Here is a 17,696-nt window from a genome sequence, read left to right as displayed (position 1 = left end):
CCCTGTGGGAGCACAGAGCCCATCCCTGGCACTGGCATGAGGCCACAGCACACTGAGGCACTTATCCAGATCCCAACCCAGCATTTCCCCTCAGCAGGACCACAGAGGCTTGGAGGGGCTGCTCTGACTGCCAGGCTCCGGGCTGGGGGTTTGGGGTGTTTCTCCCAGTGTGACCTGCCAGAGGACAGGCACTATAAACCCTGCAGCCTCTCATCCAGTGCACAGTCACAGGCACCAGCCTGGCTCCACTGAACACCACCCAGCCAGGCCTCTGCTTCAGTGGGGAGCACAAAACCCTGCACAGGGCAGAGACAGGGCCATCTCTGCTGCCTTCACCTCCTCCAGCTCTCCCAAACCTCCCCTCCACGCTGCTGCCCAGGCTATCTTTGACAAGCACCTGCAGCCTCCTGCCTTCAAGGGCCCCAAGAGGAACAGCAGACAGCTTCAACATTTATTATTACAGTTTAACACAGTTTTGGACAGAGGAGAAGCAGCAGAAACCAACATGCAAAGCAATTAAAAGTCCCCAGGGGCTCGAGGAAGAGCAGGCACAGCTCAGCTCCTGGCAGGGGCTGTGGGGGCCCTTTCCCTGCAGCTGCTGCTCCACTGTGCCCCAGAGCAGGACAAGGTCATGGCAGACACCAAACCTACACACACACAGAGGAGAGGATGGGCTGGGATTGTGTCTCAGTGAGTCAGGTCTGTATCTGACTGGAATCCAGCACACTCCAGCCAGGAGACTGTCTGACCATCCTGAGTGGGAAGGGAGCTGTGAAGATTATCAAGTCCAATCGTTATCATCAAGTCCAACTCCTTAAACATTGTCTGTGCCAACAGGGAGAAGAGAGATCCTTTGGGAAGAGGTGCTGGCTTCCATAGCAAGTCAGGAGATGAAGCTCAGATGTTTCACCACAAATTTCTTGTGTCAGAGCTGGCATCTCTTGGAGCCAGCAGCTCTTCTAACTGCCTGTGATGGATGTCAAGGCCAAAGATTTGCACAGCACTGGAGAAATCTTTGCCAACACGTGGAAATGGATGTCCCCAGAAGAAAGAGGTGCATCAGGCTTGACTGGCCCTTGCAGACAACACAACAAAGCCCACCCACGTGCTGTGCAGAGCCTTTATGTCCTCCTGCACCTCTTCCTCTGGCAGGCCTCCGCATCCGAGCCGCACGAGCTGTCCGAGTCGCTCCCCGAGGATGAGGAGGAGGAAGGCTTCGACGTGCTATAGTTCATGCTCAAGACCCAGCCCAGTTTGTTGTGCAGCACCTGTTTGAGTCCTGGGGGCAGGGGCAGCACCTCCAGCGTGTCCACGTAGTCGGGCAGGAGCTGGCGCAGGCGGAAGCAGCACAGGTACTGCAGGGACGTGCGGCTGGCGCAGGACCTGATCACCTTCATGCTGCTCTTGGCCGCCGTGGAGCACACCATGGGGTAAAACTTCTTGTTCTGCAGCTTTGTGGCTGCCACCCCTGCCAGGACACAGCACCAGGGAGGGCATGTTAGTTTAGACACAGGGATCTCCCCCCCTCCCACCTAGCCCAAACCCATTCACTGTAAAGCTGTTGGGAAAAGCTTTCCAAAATCCCAATCTATTAAACAACAAACGTGACCTTCCTCCCACTCACTTCACACCTTGCTTTCCCAGTGTTCTCTGCTGCAGCCAGACTCGAGGTGCTCCCACCCCATCCCTGCTCTCACCTATGCACTTGCGGTTCTTGAAGAAGGTGAGTGTCCCGTGCCACGTGTCCAAATGCACCCCAATAATGGAGCCTTGGCCAAACCTCGAGGAGAAGTTTGTTTTGTCCCCCTTGTGGTGCAGCAGTCCTGAAAATACACCCCAAAAAAAGGCATTCTGTGGAAAACCTGCACTCCAGAAATTCATCTCAACTGCCTTGCTGCTGCTACAGCCTCGCTCAGTGCCAAAGACATCCCTGCATTTCTGACCCCTGCCCTCCCATCCCAGAGGGGCTGGTGGAAAGGCAAAAGTGAGGTTTTACAACTCTAGAGCACAGGGAGCAGCACTGGAACCCCAAAGGGCTGATGTGACAGTAGTACCCTGGTGCCCTGGCAGGGTCCCACACCAGCTCTAAGGGCTCTGCTGAAAGTGGGCTGTGATGGTGTTCACAGGGGTCTTAGGATGAGGGAAGAGATGAGAATGTTCACTCCATGTTTCAGAAGGCTGATTTATTATTTTATTATATATATTATAGTAAAACTATACTAAAAGAAGAAAGGATTTCATCAGAAGGCTGGCTAAGAATAGAAAAGGAATGATAACAAAGGCTTGTGACTGACTGAGACAGTCCAGACAGCTGGGCTGTGATTGGCCATTAATCAGAAACAACCACATGAGACCAATCACAGATGCACCTGTTGCATCCCACAGCAGCAGATAACCATTGTTTACATTTTGTTCCTGAGGCCTCTCAGCTTCTCAGGAGAAAAAATCCTAAGGAAAGGATTTTCCATAAAACATCTCTGTGAGAGTGGGCCGGGAGAGATGCTCCAAGGGCTGCCAGCAGCTGCTCTGGTGTCCCTAACAAAGGGATTCACTGCCTGGTGGCACCTCCTGTGCCACTGCTGCCCACCCAGCCCCCCTGGCTGTGTTACCTGTGTAGGAGAGGCCCCAGCTGTCCTCATCCTTGCCCAGCAGGCTGCAGAAGGTGTGCCGGTACTTGTCCAGGTTCACATCTGATGTCCCAATCCCCACCATCTGCCAGGCAAAGCAGGGAGGGACAACACAAGCTCAGTGTCTTTTCAAACAAGACACAAGCAAGATTCCACCTCCAGTTCTTCCCTCCTCTTCTTGGCTCAGCCCAAAACACCCAGAGGGGCTGGTGAAGCCAAGGCAGAGGTTTCAGGGTGGAACTGAAGGCTCCCAGCTCTGATTTCCTTTGCTAAGTGAGAAGGCAAAGGTAAAATGCTGCAGGAGGTCCCTGTTCTGTTCATAGAGTCACAGAATGGTTTCAGTTTGAAGGGACTGTAAAGCTCATCCCATCCCACCCCTGCCATGGCAGGGACACCTCCCACTGTCCCAGGCTGCTCCCAGCCCTGCCCAGCCTGGCCTTGGGCACTGCCAGGGATCCAGGGGCAGCCACAGCTGCTCTGGGCACCCTGTGCCAGGGCCTGCCCACCCTCACAGGGAACAATTCCCAATTCCCAATATCCCATCCAGCCCTGCCCTCTGGCAGGGGGAGCCATTCCCTGTGTCCTGTCCCTCCATCCCTTGTCCCCAGTCCCTCTGCAGCTCTCCTGGAGCCCCTTCAGGCCCTGGCAGGGGCTCTGAGGTGTCCCTGGAGCTTCTCCTCTCCAGGGGAGCACCCCCAGCTCTGCCAGCCTGGCTCCAGAGGGGCTCCAGCCCCTGGGGTGTCTCCATGGGCTCCCCTGGACTCTCTCCAGCAGCTCCAGGTCCTGCTGCTGTTGTTCCCCAGGGCTGGGGCAGCCCTGCAGGTGGGGTCTCATCTGAGGGGGCAGAATGCCCCCCTCCTGGTGCCCATAGCAGGGCTCAGCCCAGCCCAGGGGGGTTCTGGGTCCTCATGGCCAGGCCACGTCCAGTTCTTGTCCTCCATCCCTCCATGTCCTTCTCCTGGGGCTGCTCTCCCTCCAATCCCTGCCCAGCCTGGATTGGTGCTTGGGATTGCCCTGACCCAGGTGCAGCACCAGCACTTGGACCTTGTTCAATTTTATTCCCATGGCCCCAGCTCTCCAGGCTGCCCAGGTCCCTCTGGATGCCCCATTCCTCCCCTCCAGGTGTCACCTCCCCACACAGGTGGGTGTCAGCACCAGTCTGGCCAAGGGTGCCCTGATCCCACTGTCCATGTCCCCAGCAGACATGTGAAACAATTCTGGTCCCAGTGCCAGCCCCTGAGCAATGCCACTTGTCACTCACTGGTCTCTGTTGACTCCCAGCTCTTTGCCTGTGCTCATCCAGACAATTCCATACCTACCAAGTGGTCCCTCTGTCTCTCCAGGTTAGAGACAAGGATGCCATGCAAGGCAGCACCAAATGATTTGCACAAGTTCAGGTAGATGAGATCAGTTCCTCTTCCCTCCTTCACCAACACTGCAACCCCATCACAGAAGGCCACAGAATCCCTTAATGAAGCCATGATGGATGCCATCAATCACATCCACTCTTTGCATAGCTTCCAAAGGATCTGCTCCATGTTTGCCAGGCCCAGAGGTGAGACTGCTCAGCCTGTACTTCCCCAGATGTTCCTTATTTCCCTTTCTAAAAATGGGGGTTATATTTCCTTTTTTTCCAGTCACTGGGAACTTCACCAGACTGCCACATTTTCTCCAGTATGACAGATAGTGGCTAAGCCACTTCATCCACCAACCAGCTCCCTCAGATCCCAGGGATGCATCTCCTCAGCTCCCCATGGACTTGTGCCCTTCCACACAGCCTCAAACCTCACTGCCATGGTGGAACCTCATCCTGCCAGCCCCTGCCCAAACTCCTGGGCATTTCTGGTGCCCCACACGTACCATGTCAGTGCCATACACTGGGGAGGTCATCTTGATCTCCCAGAAGTGCTGGCCCTCTGCCAGCTCCTTGTTGCCGCGGATGGCGGCCGTGCCACAGCTGTACTCCATGTGGAAGTTCACCTTGCGGTTGTCACACGTCAGCAGCGTGGCCGTGGACTTGTTCACCTCATCCCACACCCAGTCAAAATCTGTTGGGGAAGCACACAGGGGACAAGGATGGGCAAAGACACTCAGGGAATGAGCCCCAAGTCAAAGCACAGCAAGGTATTTGTTTTGAAGGCCTGTTAGTGGGTTTGTTTCTATTTCTCTCATTCTTTAAGAGGATAAATCTTAAGCTGTGCACATCAGAGAACTGCTTGAGGTCTGAACTACTCTGCAGTGTCCCACCAGGGATGGATCAGTGCTCCAAAGCTGTCAGCATTCACCAGGCCAAATTCTGGGTGACTCTGGGCAGAGCCTCCCTTCTCCCCACCCTCCTCATGGGATCGAGGGGTGGCTCTGCCCTGCCACAGGCTCTCCCCCTGCCCAAGCCCACCCTGTGCCCTGAGCCAGGCACCCTGCCAGCCCCTGCAGGGATCAGGAGGGCCCTAAGCAGGGCTCTGTGTCACTGGGGCCTAATCCAGATCGGAAAGCAGGTCCCAGGGGTGAGCGCTGACGCCGTGACAGCATCAGCCCTGAGCCTGAACCACGACAGCAGCCAGGGGCTGGTAATCCTCTGTGCCTCAGGGTGTACACACAGGGAGGCTGGGACAGCAGCAGACACTGCAGGGGACGCCCTGTTGCCAGCCCAGGGCCTGCAATGCCACCATGGCATTCAGCAGCCTAAATAGGAAATGCCTAGTCATGATGACTGGACCTTGAAGCTCCTCTCCCCCCTCCAGACCCTTGCTTATCTCCCTGTAAGACTACAGGTCACTTTCCTTTGACCCTCACTATTGGACAATTCCTAAAACCCCTGTACCCCATATGAAGGTCTATTTTTACCCAGCTGTCCCTGAGAGCCTTGGCAGAAGAGCCAATACAGACATGGCTGTGGAACCTCACACAGCCTTCTCCTCTCTCTCCCTGTATTACCAGATGGAACGTGCCTGGGCTGGTCTGGCCCTTGCTGCTTGACCAAAGGTGGCAGCTGTGGTGGTTTCACCTCAGAGACACCTTTGGCTGCCTGGATGCTGCAGCTGGGCACTTGGGACAAGTCCAGGCATGCAGGAGCTCAGGTTTACCTCTGGCTGAGAAGCTTAAGGCAAGGTGAAGGAAAGGAGTTGGTTCTGATGGAGGGTTTGGATCCAGAGCTTTATTCCTGGCCCAGAGGCCTCTGAATGCAGCAACAGCTCCAACAGAACTCCCTGAGCCCGTGCTTGCTGTGTCTTTTACCCCCAGGGAGAGGGAAGGGGTAGGGATCCCACCAACCAGGTCAGGGGGGGGAGTCTCAGGGGACAAGTGACACCTGGATGGCCAATGTCCCCCAGGGCTGAGAGGCATCTTTTGAACTTTGCCAATCACACAAAGCCCTTTCTGGAATGCCAAGATTGATGGACAGCACTTAGCAGGAGGCAAGGAAGGGGAAGGGAGAGGTTATGGCACACCTGGTGAAGGAACTAGGATAGCTGAAACAAGCTATTACACTGCACCACAACATCCCTGCCTCTGCCTAAGGCACCTAGCAAGCAAAGAGCTGAAATCACACAACGAGCTGATAATCACTAAGAGAGCTGCTATCACCTCAGCTTGCTAAGGTAGCCTGCAGCTGGGAGCTGCTTGGGAACTCAGGCTTTGCTGAACAGGACTGTGTTATCCAGACCCACTGGGGACACCCCAAAACCCAGCAGAGGCCCCGTTGTCCCCCATCCCCAGCCCCTGACACTCACACTCATCCTCCTCTCCGCAGCGGCAGTCACGGACTCGGTGCAGGGCGTGCAGGCTGGAGCAGTAGGGAGCTTCACTCTGGTTCTCACAGTTGCAGTAGGACTCTCCAGTCACAGGGATGGCACTTGGGATGGAGGGAGACAGGGAGGAGAACTCTGGCTCCGAATCTGAGTCGCTGTGCTGCTGGGGAGAACAGCAATGGTCACTGCTGGGTACCCTGGCCATGGCAGCCGGGCTGGCAGAGCTCCCTGAGGGCTCTGCTGGACATCCCCAGGCCTGTGTCACACAGGGAGAGGCTGTGCCCACGGGATCACCCTGCCCTGGGACATGGACAGTGCCTGTGCCACACAGGGAGAGGCTGTGCCCACGGGATCACCCTGCCCTGGGACATCCCCAGGGCTGTGTCACACAGGGAGAGGCTGTGCCCATGGGATCACCCTGCCCTGGGACATCCCCAGGCCTGTGTCACACAGGGAGAGGCTGTGCCCATGGGATCACCCTGCCCTGGGACATCCCCAGGCTCCTGTCACACAGGGAGAGGCTGTGCCCATGGGATCACCCTGCCCTGGGACATCCCCAGGCTCCTGTCACACAGGGAGAGGCTGTGCCCATGGGATCAGCCTGCCCTGGGACATGGACAGTGCCTGCTGAGCCTCAGGGACCTGCCAGCACTCTGCAGTGCAGGTGCAGCCTGTGTGCCTGCCAGGGACACAGAGCTGTCACAGCAGGGTGACAGCCCAAGTGTACAACACACACATTCTGAAGGAAATGCTGTGCTAAAGCTTTGGCTTTCACCAGGCAGGTTCCAGCCATGGCAGAGCTGAGCACTGCTCTGGAGAGGCTGTGCAGAGGCACAGGAGGAGAAGGGGCATGACAAAGGGAGCCAGGTGAGCAGCATGGCTGCAGCTCCTCAGGCCAGCACTGCAGACAGGCCCACAGGGAACCCAGGGCAGGATTAAAGGGCTTTTGTTTACTTTCATGAACACAAAACCCTGATTTACTGTTCCCCAGTGCCAAGAGACCACAGTGATCCTGGACTGGACACAGTGAGAGCCACAGCCCAGTTTCACTCCTGTGTTATGGTGTTGCCTAAGGGATTCTCTTCCCACTGGTTGCAGAGTTACTCCAGGTTTATGTGCTGCTCACGTGTACCTGCTTGTTATTAACCATGGTCAGGAGCATTTAATGAGAAAAATCTTTTGAACTCATGTTCTTGCAGCTGTGTAAGACAGGGAATTGAAACTGCTTGGGCTTACATACATACTACCCAGGCCTGCTCTGGCCTGCAGGGTTCTGCCTTTCCTAACTTCTAACTTTCCCAAGTACTGCTGCCTAAAAATCCTGTCCTTCCCCTGGCTGCAGGGACAGAAAACTGCTCATTTTCAGGGAGCACAGTGCCTGGGTTTGGACACTGTGCTCTGGCAGAACCTCCTGGTTTCAGTGTGGCTCTGAAGCTCCTGGAGCAGCTCCTTGTGTCCCATCAGAGCACAGGGAACTCAGCTCACACACTGAAGGATCAGGGAAATAGGGAAGGATGGCAGAGGTCAATCAGTCACTCCTTGCACTGTTTTACTCTTGCTCTCCCTGCTGTGTTCCCATCTCCAGCACACCTGGACCAGGTTCAGAAGTGAGGCTCACACTGCAGAGCAGGAAATGTGAGGACATTTCAGCCTGAAGACACTGCCCTGCAAATTCCACCACCATCTCCAAGCCCCTCACAGCTCAGGAGGGAGCACAGCCAGCCTGACCAGGGAACTGATCCACTTCAAACACTTATCTAAAGCTCTGCTTCCAAAAAAAATTTATAAAAATATGGAGGGGCTTGACAGCTGGTCTGCAAGCAAAGCTGAGTTAATAGAAGAAATAATGATTGATGATTTTCAGGTGTATCCATACCAAAGAAGACAAGGCCATTAGCACAGAAACAGATTAGAAAAGATACACGAAAATTTTTGTAATTTTTGTAACTAGACTACGTGCATAAGTAGATGCGTATATGAGCCTCAATAAATTTCTGTAAAATTTTGCCAATTATATTGATGCTAATTGCTTTGCACCAATGAATATAAGAAGTTATTGTGATGTAGTTAATGACTTTAGATCATGCTTTGGTAAGAGTATGTAAACTAGAGAACATGCAAAATAAAAAACTTTTTCTTCTTGGACCCTGATCATGTGTATGTCACGTCCAACCTAACAACAACATAAAAATACTGTATGTATTTTATGTATGACACACCCATTCTATGCTTGAAAAAGTTTTTAGTTTAGTATCAATATTGACCATTACTGAATCCTTCACCATTACTGAATCCTTCCTGCTTTTGGCCAGTTCAGACTGGGTATCAGGGGCAGGAAAACACTCCCTGTTGTAGGGGGATAGAATATAAGAAAATAAAGATAGCGTAGAAAGTGATCTTACCCCTGGGCCAATAATCAAACATTAGGAGCAGGCCTGACTTTAACAGGCCACACTGTAAGCAATGAGAAGAAGATGCTATAAAAGAGTGGGGTGGCTGGCTGAGAAGGGAACTGGGGTCACTTGGCTGCTTTAAGAAGAAAGAGTCAGTGCTCAGAGGAGCTGCCCATGAAAAACACTAAGAAGGTGTAGGAGCATCAGGGGGTAGGACGGTGGGGACAGAGACAGAGATCTCTGCAGCCAGGTCAGGAACTTGGGGTTTATTGCAAAGGGCCTGGGGGCAGGGCCCTGCTGGGAGCTGCCAAACACAGCTCAGAGCAGGCTGAGAGAAGAGAGGGGGAGAGAGGGTGAGAGGATAAGAGAGTAAAAGGGGTAAAGAGAGCGAAGTTCCCATTCAATACAATAAATCTTCTTCTGTGTTGAATATTCTAATTCTCACTAACCAATCTAGTACAAGATACAAATCCTACAGCATTTCCATATAGCCTATAAGAATCATTACATCACCATACTGTGTTATATTTTAAACCCTATAAACTCCTCTTTGGGCCCCTTCTGCCAAGCTGGCAGGGTCTGCTCTGACCCTTGGGCCTGTCTGCAGGCAGAGGGTGTTGTTCCATCAAAAGGGGATTGCCTTCAGCTGGCCATGCCATTGTTTTCCAGTTGTTCAGTAACTGAAATAAAAGCAAGCTTTGAGGTCCCTCAATCTCACTTATAATTTCTATATTCTCAAAATCTTTTGCCAGGCAATCATATCTATAAGGCTTTCCTGTTTCATCTTCCCCAACAGAAGGTAAGAAACTTTTGCACTAAGGAGACACCAGCATGGACCCCCTGCAATGAGATGACACCCCCCCATGGCACCCAGAGCCCCCAGCCCATCGTACCTGGCCGTCAGAGTCGTAGCCCCAGCCCCGTGCTCCGGCCCGGCCGTCGGCCTCGCGCCGCACCCCGCTCAGGACGAAGCGCCAGGCCCGGCTGCTCCGCGGGCGCCGCGCCATGCTGCCCCCGCGCAGGTAGGCTGGGGAGGAACACAGGCACGGTCACACTGCTGCCACGCCTCTGGCACCTCCCCGGGTCACCAAACACCCTGGGGAACCAGCACCAGATCAGCAAAGGAAGTTCCGTGTCGCAGACAACTTGATGAAAAATCCTTTCCTTAGGGTTTTTCCTCCTGAGAAGCTGGGAGGCCTCAGGGACAAAAAGTAAACATTGATTATCTGCTGCTGTGGAGTGCAACAGGTGCATCTGTGATTGGCCCATGTTGGATGTTTGTAATTAATGGCCAATCACAGTCAGCTGGCTCAGACACAGAGCCCTAGCCACAAACCTTTGTTATCATTCTTTGTTATTCTATTCTTAGCCAACTGTCGTGGGTTGACAGCCTTTATCCCAATATCGTGTGTTGTGTCTGGCAGCTGTGCCTTTTCTCTTCCCACGACACCAACCTTCTGATGAAACCTTTTCTTCTATTCTTTTAGTATCGTTTTAATGTAATATATATCATAAAATAATAAATCAAGCCTTCTGAAACATGGAGTCAGATCCTCTCTTCCCCAACCCAAGAACCCCTGTGAACACAGTCACAGTTCTCTGCGCATAAAGAGCCTCTGCAAACTTCAACCTCTTTCTCCACCCAGGGTCAGCTCCTCCCTGAGCCAGGGCTCAGCTGGCCCCAGGAACGCTGCCAACATCCAGCTGTGGTGGCAGCAGCTGCCCCTCTGCAGGAATGGGCTCCTGCAGCCACCTCCCACCTGGCCTGGGGAGCTTCAGGGCTGTCAGAATCAGAGTCCTTCGGGTTGGAAGGACCTCCAAGCTCATCTTGTTCCACCCCCTGCCATGGGCAGAGACACCTTCCACTACAGCAGTCTGCTTCAAGCCACAGCCTTCCTTGTGCCCAGTGACCCTGCAGCAGTTGCCCTGGCTCCTGTCCCAGCCCCTGCAGCCTGTCTGTCCCCAGGGAATGCTGCCCACCTGCACTGCCCCAGGCCCTGCAGCCTCTCTGTGTCCAGGGGAGGGTGTCCACCTGCAGCTGCCCTCTGATGGAAGACTTTGCTCTCAGTGCTTGGAGAGGAAGAGAAAGCACTTTCCTGCACACTGGAAGGAAACCAGGGTTGTGCCAGACCTGTCCCAACTTGCCTCAAGGACAACAGGCAGAAGGGAAGTGATGGCTCAGGTTTTAGCTTTTATAGTTTTGAGATTCTGTGCTGCTTTAGTGTGCACTTCTGAGCTTCATACTAGGGGATGGTGAGCTCTCTTCACAGAGTACGGAGACAAAACAATTCCTTCTCTAGCTGGGGATCAAGGACAAATGATCCAAATCTCAGGCCCAAGAGCATAAACAATACAGACTGAAGAGAGAAAAACAAGGATGGGACTTGATGGGCTAAAGCTGGAATTGGACAATTAACTCCAATATGCAAATGGAGCAGAACTGATCAAAGTGAGAGACCCCGTGACTGGTTGTGCATTTTGTGACCATTTTGGTTCATCTTGGGTGCAGCCCTGGCTGGGCTCTTGTGCTGCCCAAGGTGGATCCATTGAGGCCTCCTAACAAATCCCTGCTTTATTCTGTAACTGTGTCCAGTCTCTGTTCTAGGGCAGCCTGCACAGGGCATCAAGAGAAGGGCTGCAGACTCTGGGCTCTGGGCACACAGCAGCCTCAGGCCTTGCTCCCAGCTCTCTGTGCAGCTGGAGCTGCAGAGTTTCCTTCCTGCCCTCCCAAGAACAACCCAGGACTCTGGCAGGTGTGGAAGGGACAATTCCAGCAGTAGAAACCCTTCTCCAGCTTTGCTGAGCACCCACAGCAGCCCAGCAGAGCTGCCCTGCTCCTGAAGGCCCTCAGTAAGGCTGGGGCTCAGATCCAGCACAGAGATCCCAGCACCAACGGCAGAGTCAGACATGGAATTGTTATGGCTGGAAAAGATCTCTTGGATCAACGAGTCCAACCATTCCCCCAGCACTGCCGAGGCCATCACAGAACCACGTCCCCAAGTGCCACATCCACACAGCTTCTGAATACCTGCAGGGATGGTGACACCACCACTGCCCTGGGCAGCTGTGCCAGGGCCTCACCACTCTTTCCATAAAGAAATTTCCCCAATATCCAATCGGAACCTCCCCTGGCACAGCCTGAGGCCATTTCCCCTTGTCCTGTCCCTGTTCCCTGGGAGCAGAGCCCGACCCCCCCCCCGCTGTCCCCTCCTGTCAGGAGCTGTGCAGAGCCACAAGGGCCCCCCTGAGCCTCCTTTGCTCCAGGCTGAGCCCCTTCCCAGCTCCCTCAGCCCCTCCTGGTGACCAGAGCTGCCCCAGGACCGGAGCTGTCTCAGCAGTGCCATCACAGGGCCGGTCCCTGTCCCGCTGTCACAGCGGCGCTGCCACCAAGAGCCGCTGACCCCTGCGGGGCCCTGGGCTCGCTGAGGCCTTTGCGGGAGGGAGGCGGTGCCACAGCGTGACCCGCACAGCTCTGGGACCGAGCGGCGCGGGGGGACCACGGCAGGGATCCCGGCCCGGCCCAGCCCGGCTCCCGGGCCGCGGCAGCAGCGGCTCCACCGAGGGCGGGCAGCGCAGCCCGGCTGTGCCGCCAGCTGAGGCCGCCGGACAGGGCCGGGCCAGGCCAGGCCAGGCCAGGCCAGGCCAGGCCAGGGCGCTTGGGTCGCACAGCCCCGGCCCGCCCTCAGCCAAACCCCAAACCCGGCTCGCGGCTCCGGCCCGTCCCCCCAGCCCCCGGCCCACCTGCCCGGTCTGACCCGGTCCGGCCCAGCACTGCCCCGGCCCGGCCCGCGGCGCTCTGACCTACTTTCCTCTCCCGGGACATAAACAATCCCCTCCCGGCACCGCCCTCGAGCGCTCATTGGCTGCGGCCGCGCCGTGCCCCATTGCCATTGGCTAAGCGCTCTGTCACTCACAGGCGGAGGAGGACGAAGGGGGCGGGGTCTGAGAGAGCCCGATTCTATTGGGTGCCCAGTGTGCCAATCGCCAGAGAGCGGCGCCATTGGGCGGCCGCTCGCGAAGGGAAAGCACTAAGCCTATTGGCTGATGCGAAGGGAGCACGAGAAGTAGATTGGCTGTAAAACTCTGGAGGGCGGGTTGTCCGGTGAAAGTGCCCCTTGCGATTTGGCACAATACCTGTCAGTCAGAAAGGGCGGGCCGTGTGCCGGAGGAAGACGGAAGCGGGTGATGCGGGGAGGCAACATGGAGGAGACGGCCGGGGGTGAGCGGCGGGGTGGCCGCGGCCGGGGGGAACCGGGATCCGGGGGCTCGGCCTGGGGGGCCCTACCCGCCTCTCGGGGGGCGTCCCAGCTGGAATGACCCGGCCTAGCGGGGGTCAGGACCCGGCTCCGCGAAGTTCCGAAGTGCTCGGGCCGAGCCGGTGTCGCGGTGTTCGGCCCGACTCTGGTGAGGGGAGCGCTGGGCTGGGCCCGGCTCCCGCGGCAGACAGCGCCGTGTAAGCGGGCCTGGCGCGGTGTCCCGGGCGCTCCTCGCTGCGGGGCCCCGGCTGCCCTCCCCGGGCCCATTCTCCCCCTCCCCGGTGCGGGGCCCGTGGCTTTACCGTCGGCGGAGGTGCTGATGAGCTCTGCCATGGTCCGTGCGGGCTCCATGCCGCCGCTGCCGCTGCTGCCGGGCCAGCCCAGCCCCGGCGCGTTCAGTCCGGGCCCGGCCGTGTCGGGGCCTTCGCCGGCTGTGGCTGGAGCTGCCCCGCACCGGGGACTCCGATCCCGAGCGCTCCTGCTGCGGGGAGCTGAGGCCGAAGCAGAGCCGGGAGCGCTGAGAGCACAGCGGGGAATGCGAGGAGGGCTGGAGAGGAGCAGGGGCCGGCAGGAAGCGACTGGTGTGGCACGGAGGGAGGAAACGCCAAGGGCCTGAGCTCACCCTGAGCTCACCGTCAGCCCCGGGCCATGGCCCGGCTCAGCCTCACGAGCCCCGTGTTTATTGCACTGCTGCCCAATTTCCACTTAGGTCATCCGGACCAGCCTTTGCTCCCCACACACGGTGTTTATTGCCATTGTTCCCTTTGTCCCTGTTCTGATGACAAAAAGCCTGTGGCATGTCCACCTCTTCTTTCCCACTGCCTTACACTGAGGGCAGAGCTCAGCGGGGCTGCAGCTCCTCCTGAGGGGCAGCTCCGATCTCTGGGACAGGGAATGGCTGAAGGGTCAGCGTGGGCATCAGGAAAGTTCTTCCCCCAGAGGGTGCTGGCACTGCCCAGGCTCCCCAGGGAATGGGCACGGCCCCGAGGCTGCCAGAGCTCCAGGAGTGCTTGGACAATGATCTCAGGGTGGGATTGTTGGGGTGTCTGTGCAGGGCCAGGGGCTGGGCTGGATGATCCCTGGGGTCCCTCCCTCTGAGGACATTCCATGGCTCTGTGGGTCCCTCCCTCTGAGGACATGCCGTGGCTCTGTGGGTCCCTGCCCCTGAGGACATTCCATGGCTCTGTGGGGTCCCTGCCCCTGAGGACATTCCATGGCTCTGTGGGGTTGCTCCCCTCTGAGGACATTCCATGGCTCTGTGGGGTCCCTCCCCCTGAGGACATGCCATGGCTCTGTGGGGTCCTGTCCCTGAGGACATGCCGTGGCTCTGTGGGTCCCTGCCCCTGAGGACATGCCGTGGCTCTGTGGGGTCCCTCCCTCTGAGGACATTCCATGGCTCTGTGGGTCCCTCCCCCTGAGGACATGCCGTGGCTCTGTGGGGTCCCTGCCCCTGAGGACATGCCGTGGCTCTGTGGGTCCCTGCCCCTGAGGACATGCCGTGGCTCTGTGTCCCCCTGCAGACAGAGCCAACCTGGCCGGGGTGCGGCACATCGTGCTGGTGCTGTCGGGGAAGGGCGGCGTTGGGAAGAGCACCCTGTCCACCGAGCTGGCCCTGGCTCTGCGGCACGCTGGCAAGAGGGTGAGTGAGCCCTTGGGGTGCTGAGCTCTGCCTTGGCCCTTCCTGCCCTCAGCTGGGCTGGGTTATGCCCACCCTTTCCGTGTGGGTGTCCTTGGTGGGCAGCGTGTGGATTCTCTGTGATGGTGTGATCCAGTTCAGGTACTGCAGTTCATTTCTCTTTTGTCTATTTTATTAAATCACCCAATATTTAGTGTTGAAATTGGCACTGGGACATGACTTGGCTGCTTTGTGGTGTCACCCTCGCTCCCTCTGTGGAGTGAAGTGGGTGAGCTCAAGGACTCTTTAAATGGGGATCAAAAGGAAATGTGTGGGCAGGAGACAGACTGCATTCCCTGAGGACCTTTTCAAAGGCTCTGTGCAGCCTGTGCCACTTGGGTTCTGGCATAAATCACTTGGAAACACCCAGGGGATGCTCCTTGGGGAGCAGGAGGTCAGGAGGGAGATGAAATTTAAAACATTTGTGTGTTCCAAACGTGGCTGTGGTGGAAGGGGGGTGCCCAGGGGCTCTGAGCCTGTCTGAGGGGCTGTGCCTGTCCCCAGGTGGGCATCCTGGACGTGGACCTGTGTGGCCCCAGCATCCCACGCATGCTGAGGGTGCAGGACAGCGCTGTGCACCAGTGTGACAGTGGCTGGGTGCCCGTGTTCGTGGGCCAGGACAGGGCCATCGCCCTCATGTCCATCGGGTTCCTGCTGGAGCGCCCCGACGACGCCGTGGTCTGGAGGGGACCCAAGAAAAACGGTAACACCAGGAATTGCTGCTGGGGGAACCCCCTGTGAGCCCTCCTGCAGAGGGTGTTCCTTGGGGGAACCAAGGAACAGGTTAAAGTCACTCAGATGGGACAGTGCAGCATGCTGACAGACATCCTTGTCCCCTCTCCTGTCCCATGACTGCCAAGCCACCTGCTGAACCCAGTTGTGGTTTGGGTTTTTTTTGTTATCTGTCCCTTTTATTTCCACAGCTTTGATCAAGCAGTTTGTCACCGATGTGGCCTGGGGGGATCTGGATTTCCTCATTGTGGACACACCACCAGGCACATCTGACGAGCACATCTCCACCGTGGAGGCCCTGAGGCCCCACCAGCTGCTGGGGGCAGTCCTGGTCACAACCCCTCAGGTGGGATATGGGGCTGGAATTCCTGGCAGGGGGGGAATGCACCCCAGGTGTGCACAGGGCTGGCTGTGGATGCTCTGGAGGCACAGAGGGATCCCCAGGTGCTGCTGTTCCCCCAGGCTGTGTCCGTGGGGGACGTGAGGCGGGAGCTGACGTTCTGCAGGAAGGCAGGGCTGCACATCCTCGGCATCGTGGAGAACATGAGTGGCTTCGTGTGCCCCCACTGCTCTGTGAGCTCTGCTGACCTTCCTGTGCAGCCTTGGGGCTGCTCTGGGCCCTTCCTTGGGCTGCTGGGCTGGGGAATTGGGAAATGGCACCAGGGCGATGCTGTGAGCCAGCTCTGGGCTCTGCTGTGCTGAGGAGAGGGCAGGGCAGGGCACAGGGAGTGCCTGGGGCTGCAGGGTGGAGGGGAGCTGGCCCTGCTCAGGGCTGGCAGCTCCTGCCCTGTCCCACAGGGCTCTGGCCTTCCTGACTCACTCCTCTTCCTCCCTCAGGAATGCACAAACATCTTCTCCAAAGGGGGAGGCGAGGAGCTGGCCAAGCACGCTGGGGTGCCCTTCCTGGGTGAGTGTTTCTGCAGCACAGCTCTGCTCAGGGTGCTCTGGGAGGGCTGAGCACAGAGAAGGAGCATCCCAGGGGCAGCTGGGCTGGGCTGGGGGCTGAGCTGAGGTTTGTGCTTTGCTTCTCTGCCATCCAAACTCCTCACAGTGGGTCCCTGGCCCTGCTGGGGCAGAGGTGGTGGTGCCAGCAGCCTGCTCTGACTGCTGACATTGTGGTGACAGTGTAAACAGGCCTGGAGCTCCATGAGAGCTGTGTTGGAATGTCTGAAGCCTTCCTGCTGGGGGCTGAGGGCTGAGCCCTCTCCCTGGGCAGGGCTGGGAGCAGGTGGGAGAGCCCCTCTGATGAAGCACCAGGGTGGGGTGGGCTCTTGGAGCCAGAGGTGAGAATGATCTCCTGGAGAGCCCAGGGAGGGCAGTGGTGGCTCTTCCCCACCATTTTCCCTGGAGCTGAGTGGGCAGTGTGTGTTTATCCCTGCCTGCAGACCTGCAGGGAGCCAGCTCTCACTCTCCCTCCCTGCCCCACAGGCTGTGTCCCCCTGGACCCCCAGCTCAGCCAGAGCTTGGAAGAAGGCAGAGACTTCATCCAAGAGTTTCCCAAGAGCTCTGCCTTCCCTGCCCTGACTCACATTGCCCAGCAGATCTTGGATACATCGCAGAGGAGCTCCTGAGGACGCCGTGGAGCTGGACTGGTGCCACACTGGCAGCCCCAGCAGCAGGAAGGGGGTTGGACAGGAACTGTTCAACTCAAACTGGGGTGTGAGGGGGGAGCACAGATTCCTGCTGCTGCTGGCAGTCCCAGAGGGAAGAAGCCACATCCCCTCAGACTCAGAGACACTCTGGAGCTGCAGTCCAGTGCTGTTCTTCCCTGAGCATTCCCACATGGCTCTGACCACCTGGATCAGGGCTCCATGTGCTGCTGCCTTCTCCTGCTGCCCCTGCCTGATGGATCACACAGGGCTGGCCTCAGCCTGGCTTGTGCTGGGTGCTCCCTGTGGAGCCAGGCCAGGCCCTGAGCTCGGAATTCTCGGCTCCCTGGTCCCTGATGGGCCACGAGGGCACAGCACAGCCTGGCTGGGCTGAGCAAACCCCTCCAGGAGCTGGCTGGGAGCTGCATCCCATCATGCTGGGAATGGGAAGGAGCCCTCGGGCCTGCTGGGCTTCTGTGACTCAGGAATATTTTTCAAGGTTCCAGGCAGTAAAATCTTTTCTTAAAATGCAGGTCTGCAAAGTTCTGTTTTTCCACGGCTTCGGGCCTTGCTGTATCTCTGAGTCTTGGCCTTTCACATCCATCAAGGTGCTTCCTGCTGTTCCCTGGTTTCCTTGCTGGAATTCAGCTAAATCTCCCCTAGAACAGCATCAGGATC

General features: G+C 57.2%; 2 protein-coding genes across 3 annotated transcripts; one reads left to right on the top strand and one right to left on the bottom strand.

Moving 5' to 3' along the window:
• Nucleotides 1–443: 443 nt before the first annotated feature.
• SPSB3 (splA/ryanodine receptor domain and SOCS box containing 3) lies at nt 444–12,587 on the bottom strand. 2 transcript variants are annotated; one of them, XM_058035286.1, is made up of 7 exons: nt 12,508–12,587; nt 9,660–9,793; nt 6,356–6,536; nt 4,488–4,675; nt 2,610–2,712; nt 1,698–1,823; nt 444–1,468 (listed from the first exon to the last, which is right to left on the bottom strand). In XM_058035286.1, exons 2-7 carry the CDS (start codon nt 9,771–9,773, stop codon nt 1,122–1,124), a joined length of 1,059 nt encoding a protein of 352 aa, XP_057891269.1. In that variant the 5' UTR covers nt 9,774–9,793; nt 12,508–12,587; the 3' UTR covers nt 444–1,121. The 2 variants fall into 2 exon arrangements, with proteins under 2 accessions (XP_057891269.1, XP_057891270.1); XM_058035287.1 differs by having other exon boundaries at nt 6,356–6,533.
• Nucleotides 12,588–12,923: 336 nt separating this feature from the next.
• Nucleotides 12,924–17,525, top strand: NUBP2 (NUBP iron-sulfur cluster assembly factor 2, cytosolic). Its single transcript, XM_058035298.1, has 7 exons — nt 12,924–12,985; nt 14,543–14,661; nt 15,202–15,400; nt 15,621–15,775; nt 15,892–16,002; nt 16,267–16,336; nt 16,858–17,525. Exons 1-7 carry the CDS (start codon nt 12,952–12,954, stop codon nt 16,998–17,000), a joined length of 831 nt encoding a protein of 276 aa, XP_057891281.1. The 5' UTR covers nt 12,924–12,951; the 3' UTR covers nt 17,001–17,525.
• Nucleotides 17,526–17,696: the final 171 nt, after the last annotated feature.

This window comes from Melospiza georgiana, chromosome 16 (genome assembly GCF_028018845.1).
Source record: "Melospiza georgiana isolate bMelGeo1 chromosome 16, bMelGeo1.pri, whole genome shotgun sequence".
Lineage (NCBI taxonomy): Eukaryota > Metazoa > Chordata > Aves > Passeriformes > Passerellidae > Melospiza > Melospiza georgiana.
This window is presented reverse-complemented; position numbering and strand designations above follow the sequence as displayed.

Excerpts from the sequence above, each read along its gene's own strand:
- SPSB3 (XM_058035286.1), bottom strand. The coding sequence starts at position 9,773 with ATGGCGCGGCGCCCGCGGAGCAGCCGGGCCTGGCGCTTCGTCCTGAGC. Across the intron at positions 1,824-2,609 it reads CTGGGGCCTCTCCTACACAG|GACTGCTGCACCACAAGGGG; the intron begins GTAACACAGCCA and ends GTGTATTTTCAG. Across the intron at positions 1,469-1,697 it reads CAAGAACCGCAAGTGCATAG|GGGTGGCAGCCACAAAGCTG; the intron begins GTGAGAGCAGGG and ends GTGTCCTGGCAG.
- NUBP2 (XM_058035298.1), top strand. The coding sequence starts at position 12,952 with ATGCGGGGAGGCAACATGGAGGAGACGGCCGGGG. Across the intron at positions 12,986-14,542 it reads CATGGAGGAGACGGCCGGGG|ACAGAGCCAACCTGGCCGGG; the intron begins GTGAGCGGCGGG and ends GTCCCCCTGCAG. Across the intron at positions 14,662-15,201 it reads TGCGGCACGCTGGCAAGAGG|GTGGGCATCCTGGACGTGGA; the intron begins GTGAGTGAGCCC and ends GCCTGTCCCCAG.